Here is a 16,881-nt window from a genome sequence, read left to right on the forward strand (position 1 = left end):
AGACCAGCCCAGCACAACATATCTGCCTCTTCTAATACCAAGTCACTTCTAGCCCCGACCCGAGGGCCGCTGAAGGCCTGCGGGGAGGAGGCCGGGACATGCCTCTCCCCCCTCGCTGCCCCGTCAGCCGCTCCGCCGCTTTCCCCGGTGCTCCAGGGCCTGGAAGACAAAGACCTCCCTGGCTGAGGCCTAGCCCAGGCGGGACGGCCCCGGGCGGGGACACGGCCAGGGCCCAGCCGGAGGCCCGGCCTGGCCAGGCCTCGCGCCCCGCTCTCCCCCCCATGACTCGACACTTCCCGGGAGGGGGAAGGGAAGAGGAGCGGCGGCGCACGGGGCCCCCTGCGGGCACGCGCCTGGCCGAGCGCGCGCGAGGAGCGGCCCATCCCCACCCTCACCTTCTCAGAGCCTACATGACACAGCGGGATTGGGGCTGGATCGGGCCCGGCCCGGGCAGCGCCGCGCGGAGGCGAGGTAGGCCGAGCCGGGTCCAGCACCACCGCGGCCAGGCCTAGGCCGCGGCCTACCGGAGGGCAGCCCACACTTACTCGGATCCTGAGGCCATGGCGCTGGGGGGGTGACAGGGACGAAGAGAGGCGGCCGGCGGCGGCTCCTCAAGGCGGGCGACGGCGGGTCTCGGGCAGGCTCGCGGCAGTGGCAGCAATTGAGGACGCTTCGCGCTGACTGAACCTCAGAGTCGACTCATCGGAAGAGGAAACTCTGCTCCGCACTACCTCACCTGCCTAACAACAGCGTGCGCTGACCAATCGGAAATTCCGCCCGGCTAGCGCCTCAGCCAATCGGAGAGGCGGAAGCGGAGGGGACGAGGAAAAAAAAGAACGAGCGCTCTCCCTCCTCCGCCCCGCCCCTCTCTTTTCCCTTTCCAATCGTCACGAGCCAAGCGCAACACCCGTCAGCCAATCGCAGCGCCGCCCCTGCCGTGGCTGTTCTACAGGGCAACACGGGTCGGGCAGCCAATGGCAAAAATCCACCAGTAGGAAAATCTAGGCGGAAAGTCCCACCACGATGTCCATCCGGGCTAGCCTCGCCTCGCGATTGGCTAGCGCCCGAGGAAAGGGAAACGCGCGAGGAGTGGTGCAGCCAATCAGGAGGGGCGGGAGGCGGATGCTTGGGGAGCAGCCGGAGTGTGCTGGGAGCAACCAGAGTGTGCTGATTGTGCTCAGGCTCAGCCAGCAGAGCCGCGCGCGTGGGTAGCGGGGCGGATTTGGCCCCGTTGGGGGCGGTCCTGGGGTGGCCTCGGCGAAGCTTTGGGGGGGACGTGCTCCAGAGGCTTCATTTCCCCCCGGGTGAAAGGGTGTGTGTGGGGGCCCGGCCCTTCCTCTCCACCCAAAGGTATCCACGGGGCTCCTTTACCCGTTTTATTTATTTTTTTTGCAGGTTTTCTTTTTCCTGATTGAATTTTTGGTAGGGCTGGACTGCCCCACCAGGCCCCACTGCAGGACTCGTGCTCCCAGCCACTCATCCCAGCACAGACCCTGCCCCATCAGGGGTTTGAAGCTCTAGCTCCCCTTGAACCACCCGAAACAGCCCTCCCGCAGCTCTTCCACCACTACTGGCCACCCTTCCACAACACGCTGTCCTCCAAGCACCGCTTCCTGGTCCATTTGGGCACTCACATCCCCACATCCCCACCTGGGTGGCATTTCCTTAGGGACAGAAACATTGCTGGAGCCAAGTGGCATCACACCCACAGCCCAGGCCCTGCTCACATTAGGGGGAATCAGATGTGTCCAATGCCTGTTCTCAACCATCCGGCACTGGCAGGCACTCCCTTGTTTTCTCCTAGGTGCTTGTGAATAATTTAATTACCTGGTGCTCTGTTCCAAGGAGCCAACTAGTACTTAATCCCTGCCTCCTCTCTTCTGCTCTCCTTTTTTTAAAGCCCTATCAGTAAGGTGGGACTGAAGAAGAGCAGCCGTGGGGCTCCCCCAGCCCGGAGGAGTCTGGCTCTGCTGAATTTAACCTCTCCCAGCAAGGTGTTGTCCCCCAACATCTGGGTTTTCAATCCCCTCTGTTCATCCCTCACTCTCCAAGATATTTTTTCTGAAGGAACTGCAGTGTAAAGCCCACTCAAGGCCCCTTCAGCATTCAGAGGAGGCCGCAGCATCTCCTACCTCATGCTTCTGAGCTTTGTCACATCCTGTTTCCTCTCCCTCAACTCACCCTTTGCCTTGCAGTTCCCAACCATTTCTTCCCTCTTGTGGGAGGCAAGGCTTGACAAAAGCTTGGCTAATGAGGTTGTGGGACCTTCCTCACCCAAAATTAGCTGCACCAAACACCAGGCAGGAGCAGGTGCCCCTTCACCTCTGCTCACTGTCACACAAAGGGGCTCAGAGCCACATAGTGCAGTTAGCATAGACCCCCCTCCAGGGACGCAGGGGACACGCTGTATACGGATGGGTTAAAAGATGGGATTTTGGTCCGTGGATGAACACTGGGGGAGAGGTAGATAGCTGAGGAAAACGCAGTCAGCACAGAAAATGGATGGTTTGTTGCTTGGAATGCTGACCACAGGGATAAGAGAGCTGAGCAATACTGGGGGAGGACGGGCAGCAGGCTGTTGCACAGCACAGCTGTGTGCATGATTGGCGCGTGACTGCTGGATGATGACAATTTGCTGCATGTACAAAGCCCATGAACCAATAGACAGGGTGGCTATGGCTCGTGCAGCGCACCTGGCCAGCGAGCGCATGCATCATAGGCTCCCGATGTTACAACCGAGGCGTGTTTTGGCACCCGCTGGCCACGTGTGCTGAAACCCGTTCCTCTGCAAATGTATAAATACCGGGATTTTTCCGAAGAGCATCGGGCTGGTGTATGGCGAGGCCACCGTTGCCTCTGTGGGGACACCCACGTAAAGCTGACACCTACCGATTGCTGGGCTGAGCTCGCGGCGCAAGACGGCACAAGAATGTACGGATGGTCCATCTTCCTCACAGTCCTCGGGTCGGTATGTTAATTTGCTTTACAAGATACCCTTAGCATAACGCACATCTGTAGTTAATAAATGCTTGCTTTTTCCCCTTATAGTCAGTGTGTGTGTGTTCGCCTTCTCGGGAATCGTCGAAACCACCCTAAAACACACGCAGACATGGGTCTCAACACTGCCACCTTCCCTGGCTAGTGTAGGGCAGTAGAAGTCAGACCTAGAGCTGCATGCTTCAGCCAAAACTTCTTCTCTGGGCTCCAAACTACGGTGACTGAGTAAAGCACCAGTATACAAAGCGCAGGGAGCACAGAGCTGGCCCAGCTGTGTACAGCAGCACAGCTGATGCCAACTTCAAAGGACCGAGGATATCTCTGCCCTTGATCTCCCATGAACCCAAGGCATAGCCCACAGGCTCACAGCAGCTCTGGGCAGCGTCAAGGCCATAACTGCAAAGGTTCACTCTGGAAAAAGGACACAGTAAAACTTAAACTAAATAAAAGCCTCAGCTTTATTAGAAAAGGAGATCTATTCTGTTTCAGTCCTTTGGGAATCCAGCTTTATCCAAGAGTAATTTTGAGTCTTGGAGGAGTCCTTTAAGGCCTCATGCCAACCTGATGCAGGGAGACTTCAGCAGGTGGGGATGGGGAGACTGACTGGGTTAGCTCGAGGGGTCCTGGCTTGTAGTCCCAAGGTAATCCTGTATGCTTCTGGCAAGAGATTCACTGTGTGGGCAGGTCGCCTGCTTCAGACATGAAACCAAGTACAAAGGGAAGGGCCCGAAAGAGAAGGGAGTGTTGCAGCACTAAGGACTGCAGCATTCCCTTGCCATGGTCTAAGAACTTCACTCTCCATGTGCTGCACAGAGCCCCTAGCTCTGCCCCCAGCTTCTGCCCTCCCATTCGCCATCACAGAAACAGGCTTTGGCTCTGTGTCAGTTCTTTTGTGCCCTGGGGAGTCCTGCAGAGCCACACAGCCTGTGGTCTCTCAGAGCAGACATGGAGGGGGAAGCTTCTCAGACACATTTGAGCTGCGGGTGCAGGCTAGCAGTTGCTGAGCTAAACTGTCCACACAGTTTGAAACACGGGCTATGCTGCTGGAGCTCTCTTGTGTGGCCAGCTGAGATCCCACCCATCCCTCTACACACCTTCCCTGCCCTTCCTGCTGCCCATCCTCCCCAGCTGGGCTCTGGGAGAACTTCTGCCAGTGAGCAGCTGCCTCCTGCTTTCGGTTCAGTTTCCACAGGGCCTGTACCAGGTAGGAGGCTGCAGCTGGGTCACCTGCAAGACACGAAGGGGGATTCAGCCCTTAGCAGAGGAGGAGCAGGTCCCTGGCGCTGCTGTGGATTGCAGAGTGTTGCAAAAGAAGCTTAGAAGCCAGATGAGGAAGGTGAGCATGAGGAGAGGTGGTGTAATGGGGAGGAGACCATCCCGGCTGTGTCACAGCCAGCCACACCTCTGTTTGGACACAGGTTGGGGTTTTCCTTGCAGGCAAGTCTGCACCCCCGAAGGGAGGGAGCCTCCATCAGGACTGGGACCAGCAGGTTTGGCAGATCCTGGCAAAGCTCACACCCCTATAGTATGTCAGCACAGCTGGAGCACTGAACAGGGGAGGCTGGCCCAAGTGCCCAGGGGTCACCCCTGGGAGCAGCACTAGCCATGCCTGGGCTGTGCTCAGCATACAGCTCCCCCCTCTGCTCCCCTCTCCCCTGACAGGCCTCCATACTTGGCCTCTGGACTGCTAGGTATGGACACACCGCTTCCTGGGATGAAGCAAGACTCCATCTCTCCAGCGCCTCTGTTCTAGTAAAGCAGACCCTCTCCAGGAGAAAGCTGGCTATACCAGGCTTGGGTTTGGGCAGGAAGAAGAGAAACCTCCAAGCTGTCTCAGGGCACAGGTTGTGGTCAGGGTTCTGATATACTCCTCTGACAATAGTTTTGATCTGCTTCTCCAGGGCAGTGAGTTCACCAGGCCCCAGAGGAGCATCTCAAGTATGTAACATTGCTAGTAGCCCTACTGTAGTCCTTGGCATTCAAATAAGCGTGGTCTAAAACATGAGACCTTTCTGCTGAAGACAGCAAAGCAACCCAGGAAAAATTTGTGGAAATCCTCTCTGTTCCTGTTATGGATTTACACACACCAGCCACCATAACAGGGTCTGACCCTAGGATCCTGCTGATTAATGTAGGTTTCCAATTCCTCTTTTATTAGTTCTCAGGTTACAGCTCAAGCTGGGTGCCTCCAGAGAGAGACCCCTACCCCAGATCGTGCCCCTCAATTATACCCACACCACCTAGCACTTGATCCCCAAGTCCAATCACTTAATTCTGGCTGGTGTTCTCTTGATTTCTTATTGGTTTTCTTTGTCACTGGGCTGGCCTTCTTCCGAAGTTACCTCATTCTCTTGGAATTGTTTCCTTGGTCCTTATCTTCTTCATTCTGCTCGCATCTGCTGGATTCAGCTAGGTCTGTGTTAGCAGCATTAGTTTTATCAAAAAGTTTACTCTCGGTCAGCTCTTGCGGCCTAAGGCTTCAACTAATATAGCTACTAGTGCTAAGCTACTAATGCTAAATGAGACTATTCAGAGAGAAGAATACAGTTAATCAAACTCCTTCTATAACAGTCCTCCCTTTAGTTTTTTTGAGCATCCCTGTCCATCTATAGTTGGTCTTGTATGAGGACTCTTTGATACCCTTGTATAGATTTCATAAGCATATTCTGTAAACAATCATCCTGAATACAAGTAAAAGCACACCAGGCTATCAATCAGAAGCATAATAACCACAGGTAAAAGACTTTTTAGCAATGAACTAAATAATAAACTACTAAACCATGATGATAATCCCCATCCAGAGAACAAGTTTTGTAACCACTTTCAGGGGGGTTGTATGCACTTTGGGCTCCTTTGTGGGTAGTTAGGTTGGCTACATGATGGGCCAACAACACAAAGGACTTGTGTTCCTTATAACTAAGAGAGGGGGGGTATTAGTAAAAGCAGTAAAGAAAGGTATTGTACTAACACAGTTTTGAGAATAACTCACAGAATGGGGTTGTCAACACATGGTTGAGCCCATTTTGGTGATGGTTTGCCCACTATTTTCAATCAAATGTAGAAAAGAAAAAGAACCAAAACACCTATACAAAGAAGGGTTAATACCAGAACTAGGGTAATCCACTCTACTCCTATCTTAAGAAGGTATAGGAGATAATCTTAATCCAATAATAAAACATTGAGTCTTGCAGCTAACTCTTTGTCATGGTTTAACCCCAGCCAGCAACCAAGTACCACGCAGCTGCTCACTCACTTCCCCCCCACCCAGTGGGATGGGGGAGAGAATCGGGAAAAAAAAGTAAAACTCGTAGATTGAGATAAAGACAGTTTAATAGAACAGAAAGGAAGAAAATAATAATGATAATAATAACAATAATAAAATGACAATAATACTTATAAAAGGATTGGAATATACAAAACAAGTGATGCACAATGCAATTGCTCACCACCCACCCACCGACGCCCAGTTAGTTCCTGAGCAGCGATCCCCCCCCAGGCCAACTCCCCCCAGTTTAGATACTGGGCATGATGTCACATGGTATGGAATATCCCTTTGGCCAGTTTGGGTCAGCTGCCCCGGCCGTGTCCCCTCCCAACTTCTTGTGCCCCTCCAGCCTTCTTGCTGGCTGGGCATGAGAAGCTGAAAAATCCTTGACTTAGTCTAAACACTACTTAGCAACAACTGAAAACATCAGTGTGTTATCAACATTCTTCTCATACTAAATCCAAAATGCAGCACTGTACCAGCTACTAGAAAGAAAATTAACTCTATCCCAGACAAAACCAGGACACTCTTCTTCACTGGGTGGTTGGTGCCACCTGCACGCACGGCACCAGTTTATGTATCCGGCTGTGCCTTTTCTGATTATATTTCCCCAGCCCCAACCTCGATGATGGGTTTCCCAACAACCTTTATAACAGTTATTAATGCACCACCCAGGATGACATGGGCCACAATTATTACAGGATAACCAAAGCCAACTGTGCTGATGCCATCTCAAACTTTCCCCTCTTGGAACTGAGCCTGGCGTGATTGCCACTCTATAAGGATGGTGAATACACCAAACAGGACATTGTCCTTGATTTACAGTCTCTGATGGTCCACTTGGCCAAGCAGTGGGTGACTCCCTGGTCCGTGTGACTCCCTGGTCCAGGTGGCTCCAGAAAGAAAACAAAAATGACACGGTTCTGGGATTCCTTTAGCCTTTGTAAGCTCGACCGGTCCCGGTTTCAATCTCCAAGGTAGGATTGACAGAGTCCTGCAGGGTCGACAGTGGTCCATCTAACTGATGTTCTTTGGGCGGTCGTTTAACAAGAGTGGTGAATCCAGTTATCCTTTTCTGCAACCTTTACAGCAAAGAAAGAAGTTAACACAGTATACGGACCCTCCCATTTAGGGTCCAACTTTGTTTTGCAAGAGTGGACTTTTATCATTACTGCATCTCTAGACTGGATATCATGTACTTGCATTTCAGCTGGTACTGGTTGAAACCATCTGGCTTGTGCCCTATTTTCTTGTAGATATTTTGTATTCCCAATACAAATTTGGTAACTGATTCATCTCCATCTAAGAGGCGGGGACAAAGGTCCCAGGTACAGCTAAGTGCCTGCTGTGGGAAAATAACGGAAGATTGGCAAGGAGGATTGTAAACACGCTCAAGTGACTTGCAGCTGGAGTGTAGAAAAACACATATATCATACTAATTGTTGTCTATCCTTGTATGTTGGACAAGTAGAATATCTGTGTTTAGATAACATAGGCCTGTGATAGAGGCACCCTATTGAACATGCTTGAGATTCCTGCCCTGCTGTGGGAAAGATCAAAGCACAGTGGTAAACTACGCCTGTGCAAATCCCTGATAAACAGGTGAAACCAGCAGGTTCAGTGATCCTCTAGCAAGGACCGAGCTACACAGTGCCTGCGTCCCCGCTTGCGTTATCCTAAAATAAGGATTTTTCAGTTTCCCATGCTCTGCCAGCAAGCATGTGCACAAGAAGCTGGGAGGGAGCATGGACAGGACAGCTGACCCGAACTAGCCAAAGGGATATCCATACCATAGAACGTCATGCTCAGTATATAAACTGGGGGGAGTTGCCAGGAGGGGCCAATCGCTGATCACTGCTTGGGCATCGGTCAGCAGGTGGTGAACAATTGCATTGTGCATCACTTGTCTTTTCTTGGGTTTTATTTCTCTCTCTTTTTTTTTTTTTGTTATATTCTTTTTCATTACTATTATTATGATTATATTTTATTATTATTGTTATTATTACATTTTATTTTATTTATTAAATCGTTCTTATCTCAACCCACAAGTTTTACTTTTTTTCTGATTCTCTCCCCCATCCCACTGGGGAGGGGGGGAGTGAGTGAGCAGCTGTGTGGTGCTTAGTTGCTGGCTGGGGTTAAACCACAACAATCCTTTTTGGCGCCCAACATGGGGCACGAAGGGTTGAGATAACGACAAACCTGACCAGAGCATGTTAAAACGAATTTGTTACAAGCATTCATTATATTGGTCTAATAGTCGCTGGTCACAATGTTGATTTATTGGCTCTTAGAGTTGTGGTGCTCATTTTTAGGGTTCTGTTATGTATCACCTCACTTGCTGTATGTAGTCCCTCTTCTGCTGCTTATCATCCATGGAAGGTGGATTAAGGTTTTCGCTTTGATGTATTGTGAAATACTGCCTTATGGTACAATAAAATTATCGGTCATGGGACTAATCCGATATTTGTACTCAGCATTGTTGTTATCTCCGTACTTCAGGACCCATCTAGTGGAAACTATTAATAATTACACTACCTCTTCTCAGGGAGCCAACCTATGGGCGAGACATCTTCTCACATCTTCCCCTTCTCCTCCAAGCTAATTACAATGGCATTTGAGAATTTTGAAAATTTTGAATATCCTTGGGATGCGCAAGCCAGCGTGCTGTTAGTGCTATGCCTCCTGAATATGTTTCAGGTCTTGTTTAGGGCTACAAAAAGGCTCTTTAAGAGTACCACCCAGAGATCTGCCCCAAAGCTGGATATTCATGGGTGGCACGGCATGTGGGAGGATATGGGCAGGTATCTAGAGAACTTCTCACCTCCAGTGGCTTGGAAGTTCACTCCCAAACAACTACAGAACCCTCATGAAGTGGTAGAATATTTGAAAGGAAAATGCTGTGGCTATTCCAAAGACGTACAAGTCACTGCACTGTGCTGGGCCCTGGCCAGTATCTACCAAACACTGCTTGATATTAGGCAGCACCCTCAGGGGGAAAAGGGGGAAAAGATGGAAAACAGGCACCATGGCTACACCGTGGCTACCCCAACCCCGGCAACAGGCAGTGTGGCTACCCCAACCCCGGTGACAGATACTGCAGCTAAACCAGAGAACCAACCTGTGCCAGTATCAGTCGCCCCTGTACAGAAAAAGAAACACACAAAGAAATCAGTTCGCTTAGTGAGAGATGAAGATGAACCAGGGTCATTGCGAGAACAGGAGGAAGAGGCAGAACCTGAAATAATCACCCGATCTCTATCCCTGAGTGAGTTGCGTGATATGCGAAAAGATTTTAGCCGCTACCCAGGTGAGCACATTGTTACCTGGCTGCTCCGATGCTGGGATAATGGGGCCAGTAGTGTGGAATTAGAGGGTAAGGAAGCCAAGCAGTTGGGATCTCTGTCTAGGGAAGGGGGCATCGACAAGGCGATTGGGAGAAAAACACAAGTCCTCAGCCTCTGGAGGCGACTTCTGTTAGGTGTAAAGGAAAGATACCCCTTCAAGGATGAAGTTACATGTCACCAAGGCAAGTAGACCACCATGGAGAGAGGTATCCAGTACCTGAGGGAATTAGCCGTGCTGGAGGTGATTTATAATGATCCAGAAAATGCGCAGTCACCCACAGATCCAGATGAAGTCCAATGCACACAACCCATGTGGTGGAAGTTTCTACGAAGTGCACCACCAACCTATGCCAACTCATTGGCAGTAATGTCCTGGAAAGAAGGCTATGGACAAACAGTGGATGAATTGGCTGTCCAACTCCGGCAATATGAAGGAAGTCTCTCTTCCTCCCTACGGGCCTGTGTCTCGGCTGTAGAGGAATTGTCCCGAGAGTTCCAGCAATTCAAAGTGGATATGTCCTCCTCCCCACCTGTACAGGCCCGCATTGCAGCTATTAGGAGTAAGCACTCCTCTGCCCAAGAGAGAGGAGAGAGAAAGTACACACGACGGGCTAACCTGTGGTTTTACCTGCGTGACCATGGAGAGGACATGAGGAAGTGGGATGGAGAACCTACCTCAGTCCTGGATGCACGGGTACAGGAGTTGCGAGAAAAAGCAACCAGAAAAGAGGATTCTTCTTGGAAAACTGCTGCTCCAGTTTCCCGTGATGTATTGGGTCTGGCTGAGATGGAGTTAATACTCCCCATAGCAGCCCTGGTAGTGCTGTGCTCTGCATCAGTAGCTAGAAAGGTGTTGATAACACACCAGTGTTTTGGCTACTGCTGAGCAGTGCTGGCACAGCATCAAGGCTCTCTCTCCAACATTTTTGCCCCCCCCTCAATGGCAGGCTGGGGCAGGGCAAGATCTCGGGAGGGGACATAACCAGGACAGCTGACCTAAACTAACCAAACAGATATTCCATACCATATGATGTCAGCTCAGATATAAAAGCTAAGTAAAGGGAGACGGAGTGGGGGCATTTTTGTCTTCCGGAGCAACCACTATGCATACTGAAGCCCTGCTTCCCAGGAAGTGGCTAGACATCGCCTGCTGATGGGAAGTAGAGAATAATATCATTTGTTTTTCTTTGCTTTTGCGCGCAACCTTTGCTTTCACTTTATTAAACTGTCCTTATCTTGACCCACAAGCCTTTTGTTATATTTTCTCCCCCCTGTCCAGCTGAGAAGGGGGAGTGATAGAGAGGCTTTGGTGGGCACCTGGCATCTAGCCAGGGTCAACCCAATTATCCCGAGAGTTCCAGCAATTCAAAGTGGATATGTCCTTCTCCCCACCTGTACAGGCCCGCATTGCAGCTATTAGGAGTAAGCACTCCTCTGCCCAAGAGAGAGGAGAGAGAAAGTACACACGACGGGCTAACCTGTGGTTTTACCTGCGTGACCATGGAGAGGACATGAGGAAGTGGGATGGAAAACCTACCTCAGTCCTGGATGCACGGGTACAGGAGTTGCGAGAAAAAGCAACCAGAAAAGAGGATTCTTCTTGGAAAGCTGCTGCTCCAGTTTCCCATGAGCAGTCCCCCAGACGCAGTAGAAGGGCTGATCTCATTTCTGATCCTCTTGAAGGGACTTCTGATTCACGTGTGCGAAAAGTGAGTAACGGATACTCTAACCAGGATTAGAGGGGCCCTGCCTCCAGCCAGGAGGAGGAAAGGGACAACCGAGTCTACTGGACAGTGTGGATTCGATGGCCTGGCACATCAGACCCACAGAAATATAAGGCTCTAGTAGACACTGGTGCACAATGTACCCTAATGCCATCAAGTTATAAAGGGGCAGAACCCATCTGTATCTCTGGTGTGACAGGGGGATCCTAAGAGCTAACCGTATTGGAAGCTGAAATGAGTCTAACCGGGAATGAGTGGCATAAACACCCCATTGCAACTGGCCCAGAGGCCCCGTGCATCCTTGGTATAGATTATCTCAGGAGGGGGTATTTCAAGGACCCAAAAGGGTACCGTTGGGCCTTTGGTATAGCTGCACTGGAGACGGAGGAGATGATTGAACAGCTGTCTACCCTGCCTGGTCTCTCTCAAGACCCTTCGGTTGTGGGGTTGCTGAAGGTTGAAGAACAACAGGTGCCAATTGCTACCACGACGGTGCACCGGCGGCAATATCGCACCAACTGAGACTCCCTGATCCCCATCCATAAGCTGATTTGCCAATTGGAGAGCCAAGGAGTGATCAGCAAGACTCTCTCAACCTTTAATAGTCCCATATGGCCTGTGCGGAAATCTAATGGGGAATGGAGACTAACAGTTGACTATCGTGGCCTGAATTAAGTCACGCCACCGCTGAGCGCTGCTGTGCCAGATACGTTAGGACTTCAATATGAACTGGAATCAAAGGCAGCCAAGTGGTATGCCACAATTGACGTTGCTAATGCATTTTTCTCAATCCCTTTGGCAGCGGAGTGCAGGCCACAGTTTGCTTTCACTTGGAGGGGCATCCAGCACACCTGGAATTGACTGCCCCAGGGGTGGAAACACAGCCCCACCATTTGCCATGGACTGATCCAGGCTGCACTGGAAAAAGGTGAAGCTCCAGAACACCTGCGATACATTGATGACATCATTGTATGGGGCAACACGGCAGAAGAAGTCTTTGAGAAAGGGAAGAAAATAATTTAAATCCTTCTGAAAGCCGGTTTTGCCATAAAAGAAAGTAAGGTCAAGGGACCTGCACAGGAGATCCAGTTCTTAGGAGTAAAATGGCAAGATGGACGTCGTCAGATCCCCATGGATGTGATCAACAAAATAGCAGCTATGTCCCCACCGACTAATAAAAAGGAAACACAGGCTTTCTTAGGTGTTGTGGGCTTTTGGAGAATGCATATTCCAAATTACAGTCAAATTGTAAGTCCTCTCTACCAAGTGACCCGGAAGAAGAACGATTTAAAATGGGGGCCTGAGCAACAACAAGCCTTTGAACAAATTAAGCGGGAGATTGTTCATGCAGTAGCTCTTGGGCCAGTCCGGGCAGGACAAGATGTTAAAAGTGTGCTCTACACTGCAGCTGGGGAGAATGGCCCTACCTGGAGCCTCTGGCAGAAAGCACCTGGGGAGACCCGAGGCCGACCCCTGGGGTTTTGGAGTCGGGGATACAGAGGATCCGAGGCTCGCTATACTCCAACTGAAAAAGAGATATTGGCAGCATATGAAGGAGTTTGAGCCGCCTCAGAAGTGGTTGGTACTGAAACACAGCTCCTCTTAGCACCCCAACTGCCAGTGCTGGGCTGGATGTTCAAAGGGAAAGTCTCCTCTACACATCAGGCAACTGATGCCACGTGGAGTAAGTGGGCCGCACTGATCACACAACGAGCTCGCATAGGAAACCCCAGTCGTCCAGGAATTGTGGAAGTGATCACGGACTGGCCAGAAGGGAAAGATTTTGGAATGTCGCCAGAGGAGGAGGTGACACGGGCTGAAGAGGCCCCGCTGTATAATAAACTGCCAGAAAATGAGAGGCAATATGCCCTGTTCACTGATGGGTCCTGTCGCATTGTGGGAAAGCATCGGATGTGGAAGGCTGCTGTATGGAGTCCTACACGACAAGTCGCAGAAACTGCTGAAGGAGAAGGTGAATCGAGTCAGTTTGCAGAAGTGAAAGCCATCCAGCTAGCGTTAGACATTGCTGAAAGAGAGAAGTGGCCAGTGCTCTATCTCTATACTGACTCATGGATGGTGGCAAATGCCCTGTGGGGGTGGCTACAGCAATGGAAGAAGAGCAACTGGCAGTGCAGAGGTAAACCCATCTGGGCGGCCGCACTGTGGCAAGATATTGCTGTTCGGATAGAGAAGCTAGTGGTAAAAGTACGTCACGTAGATGCTCACATACCCAAGAGTCGGGCCACTGAAGAACATCAGAACAACCAGCAGGCAGATCAGGCTGCCAAGATTGAAGTGTCTCAGGTGGATCTGGACTGGCAACATAAGGGTGAGCTATTTATGGCTCTGTGGGCGCATGATACCTCAGGCCATCGGGGAAGAGATGCAACATATAGATGGGCTCGTGATCGAGGGGTGGACTTGACCATGGACACTATCGCACAGGTTATCCATGAATGTGAAACATGTGCTGCAATTAAGCAAGCCAAGCGGCTAAAACCCCTGTCGCATGGAGGGCGATGGCTGAACTATAAACAGTGGGAGGCCTGGATGATTGACTATATCACACTCCCACGAACCCGCCAAGGCAAGTGCCGTGTGCTTACAATGGTGGAAGCAACCACTGGATGGCTGGAAACATATCCTGTGTCCCACGCCACTTCCCAGAACACTATCCTGGGCCTTGAAGAGCAAGTTTTACGGCGACACGGCACCCCAGAAAGAATTGAGTCAGACAACGGGACTCACTTCCGAAACAACCTCATAGACACCTGGGCCAAAGAACATGGCATTGAGTGGGTATATCACATCCGTTATCACGCACCGGCCTCCGGAAAAATCGAACGATACAATGGACTGCTGAAAACTACATTGAGAGCAATGGGGGGGGGAACTTTCAAACATTGGGATACACATTTAGCAAAAGCCACCTGGTTAGTTAATACTAGAGGATCTGCCAATCGGGCTGGCCCCGCCCAACCAAGACTTCCACATACTGTAGAAAGGGATTAAGTCCCTGTAGTGCGCATGAGAAGTATGTTAGGAAAGACAGTCTGGGTTAGTTGTCCCTCAGGCAGAGATAAACCCATCCAAGGGGTTGTTTTTGCTCAGGGACCTGGGTACACCTGGTGGGTGATGCAGAAGGATGGGGAAGTTCGATGTGTACCTCAGGGAGATTTGATTTTGGGAGAGAATAGCCAGTGAATTAGGCTGTATGATATTTAACTGCTAAATAACCTGCCAATGTATGTCATTGTATCTATAGTGTCTATATGCCATATCAAGGGTATTACTGTAAGAATTACCCAAATGACTGAAGGATGGACTTTGAAACTGAGCCAAGTACAACAGTGATAGAACTTGAACTGGCGCCCAGCGATTTCCTCAAGATCAGCCTCTTCGACCTGCAGGCCAAGGGCGTGGGTTGCACCAAATGTACCAGCCACAAGTTCCAGAGGCAGCATACAACAACCTAACACCTCACACCATCTCTCTTATCCTGAAGAACTGTTACAACAGATGGAGCCCCAAAGTCATGGACTAAATAAAATTGATGGACACATTAGAGGGATGGCCCATCGACTAAGGGAATACTATTTGTGTGTGTGTGGGGGGGGGGTCCATATACATATATATATATATATATATAAAAAAGACAAGGAAAGTGGTAGTAGTTGATTGGAAAATGTAAGATCTGGGCATGATGTAGATGGTATAGAATAAGGGGTGGATAATGTCCTGGGTTCAGCTGGGATAGAGTTAATTTTTACAGGAACCTCGCAGGTGGGGGGGCATAGCCGGGGCAGCTGACCTGAACTAGCCAAGGAGCTATTCCATACCACGTGACATCATGCTCAGTATATAAATGGGGAGCGGGCTGGGGGGACCTGTCTCTCGACTTTCAGTGGGGGAAGTGGCAGAGCGTCGGGTTCCGGGTGGTGAGCAGTTGCACTGTGCATCACTCTTTTTGTATATTCTTTCATTAGTACCGTTGTTGTTGTTGTAACCTTTTTTTGTGTTGTCCCAGTAAACTGCCCTTATCTCAACCCTCGAGGTTCCAGTTTTTTTTCTTTTCTCTCCTCCGTCTCCTCCCTATCCCACTGGAGGGGGGCGGGAGGAGTGAGCGAGCGGCTGCGTGGTCCTTTGTTACCGGCTGGGCTGAAACCACGACACTCTCTTGCAGCACAAAGTCCCATGCAGAAAACCAAGGTCAAGAGGGAGATAAGCACCAAATATGGGATCACAGATGCCATCAGCTGCAGTGCCTGGGGTCCCTTCAAGGTTACATAACCCCCAGCACATACACAGATACCAGTGGATTAAGCCACCTCCCAGAAGAGTTGTCACCCACTCAGGGCTTTCAAGCAGCTGTTCCCAGGCACCAGAGCTCACACCAAGGCCACTCCTGTAATTGGGACAGCTACTCCAGACTCCCCTTTCCTCCTGACCAGACCCAATACGGGGATGAGTCAATGCTCTGTCACTACATCATGCTGCAACTCAACCGTTCCCAATCAACACCCGGCATCTGGCAGCAGGCACTCAGGAAGAGACTGGGAGCCCTGGCTGCTACAGGCCAGCCCACAGGGGCACCAACAGGCCAAGACCATGAGTGGAGAGTTTCTTGGTCATGGACACAGTTCTCCCTGCTACCCTCCCCACCAAGCTAAGCCTGCTTCAGGCTGTACAAGGCAGCCCAGCCTGCTCCCCCCTGCCCTTCTCAGGGCTGAGGAAGACCAGGAAAATGGGAGTGAGTGTAGGGCAGGAAAGGCCTCACTACAGAGCAACCAACTGACTTTACAGCGGAGCAGCTGCCACTGAGACCCCAGGAACCATCTGCATGCATAACCATGTGCACTTTGATTCCAGCATGAAAACTGAGCACGCAAAGAGAAGTGGACACAGGACCTTCCCTTCCCTCTCCTCCCTCCCTCCCCTCCCCTCCTCAGCAGGCCTCTTCCTTTGAGTCACTGTCTCTGCACAGGCAAGGTGACACCTTGCCAGCCACTGAAGCCGACCAGCTGCACAGTGGGGACAGTTGTCAGGAAAGTAGCAGCAAGACCCCCGGTTAGTGTTTCTCCAGAGGAGCACTTCAGGACTCTTGCTTCTTGGCCTCCTGCAGCAGACTCCTCCCACTGCCAACAAACACCCAGCAAGAGCTCTAACCTCAACTGCTGAGAAACACCATCACAATGAGCAGGGAACAGCTGGCTCTGGTCCTTTTGTGCAGCGCTGAGGCATGGAGCTGGGGATAATCCCTGACTGCTGTCAGCAGACGCTCGTTGCTGGTGGCTCATGTATCCCTCCCGGCCCCAGGGAGGCAGGAAGACAACCACAGCCTCAGCCGACGAGCAGGTCAAGTTCCCTGCATCTCCAATACTACCTGAGCTGAAGCTGGCCGAACAAGGTGCTGATGGCAGAGTCCACACGCATCACCAGGGAGATCCCCAGCAGGAGGCACATGCTGCTCATCACAAAGCCCAGCAACTCAAATAGGAACCTGCAAGCACAACAGATGTGGTAAGGATATCACGGCCAATGTGTCTGC

General features: G+C 51.0%; 2 protein-coding genes across 2 annotated transcripts in view; both read right to left on the reverse strand.

Annotated features, from left to right (window-relative positions):
• The window catches only part of LOC128136166 (transitional endoplasmic reticulum ATPase), a 28,582-nt gene extending 27,780 nt beyond the window's left edge, over positions 1-802 (reverse strand). The window contains exon 1 of the mRNA XM_052775340.1: positions 546-802. Coding sequence (XP_052631300.1) covers positions 546-562 — 17 coding nt within the window. The 5' untranslated portion in view covers positions 563-802. The remainder of the gene's footprint in view (positions 1-545) is intronic.
• A 2,407-nt stretch (positions 803-3,209) lies between these two features.
• The window catches only part of LOC128136154 (GPI ethanolamine phosphate transferase 3-like), a gene marked incomplete at its 5' end in the record, with an annotated part of 66,540 nt that continues 52,868 nt past the window's right edge, over positions 3,210-16,881 (reverse strand). The window contains 4 exon segments of the mRNA XM_052775326.1: positions 3,210-3,408; positions 4,092-4,224; positions 7,217-7,344; positions 16,717-16,833. Coding sequence (XP_052631286.1) covers positions 3,210-3,408; positions 4,092-4,224; positions 7,217-7,344; positions 16,717-16,833 — 577 coding nt within the window.

Source organism: Harpia harpyja, chromosome W (genome assembly GCF_026419915.1).
Source record: "Harpia harpyja isolate bHarHar1 chromosome W, bHarHar1 primary haplotype, whole genome shotgun sequence".
Classification (NCBI taxonomy): Eukaryota; Metazoa; Chordata; class Aves; order Accipitriformes; family Accipitridae; genus Harpia; species Harpia harpyja.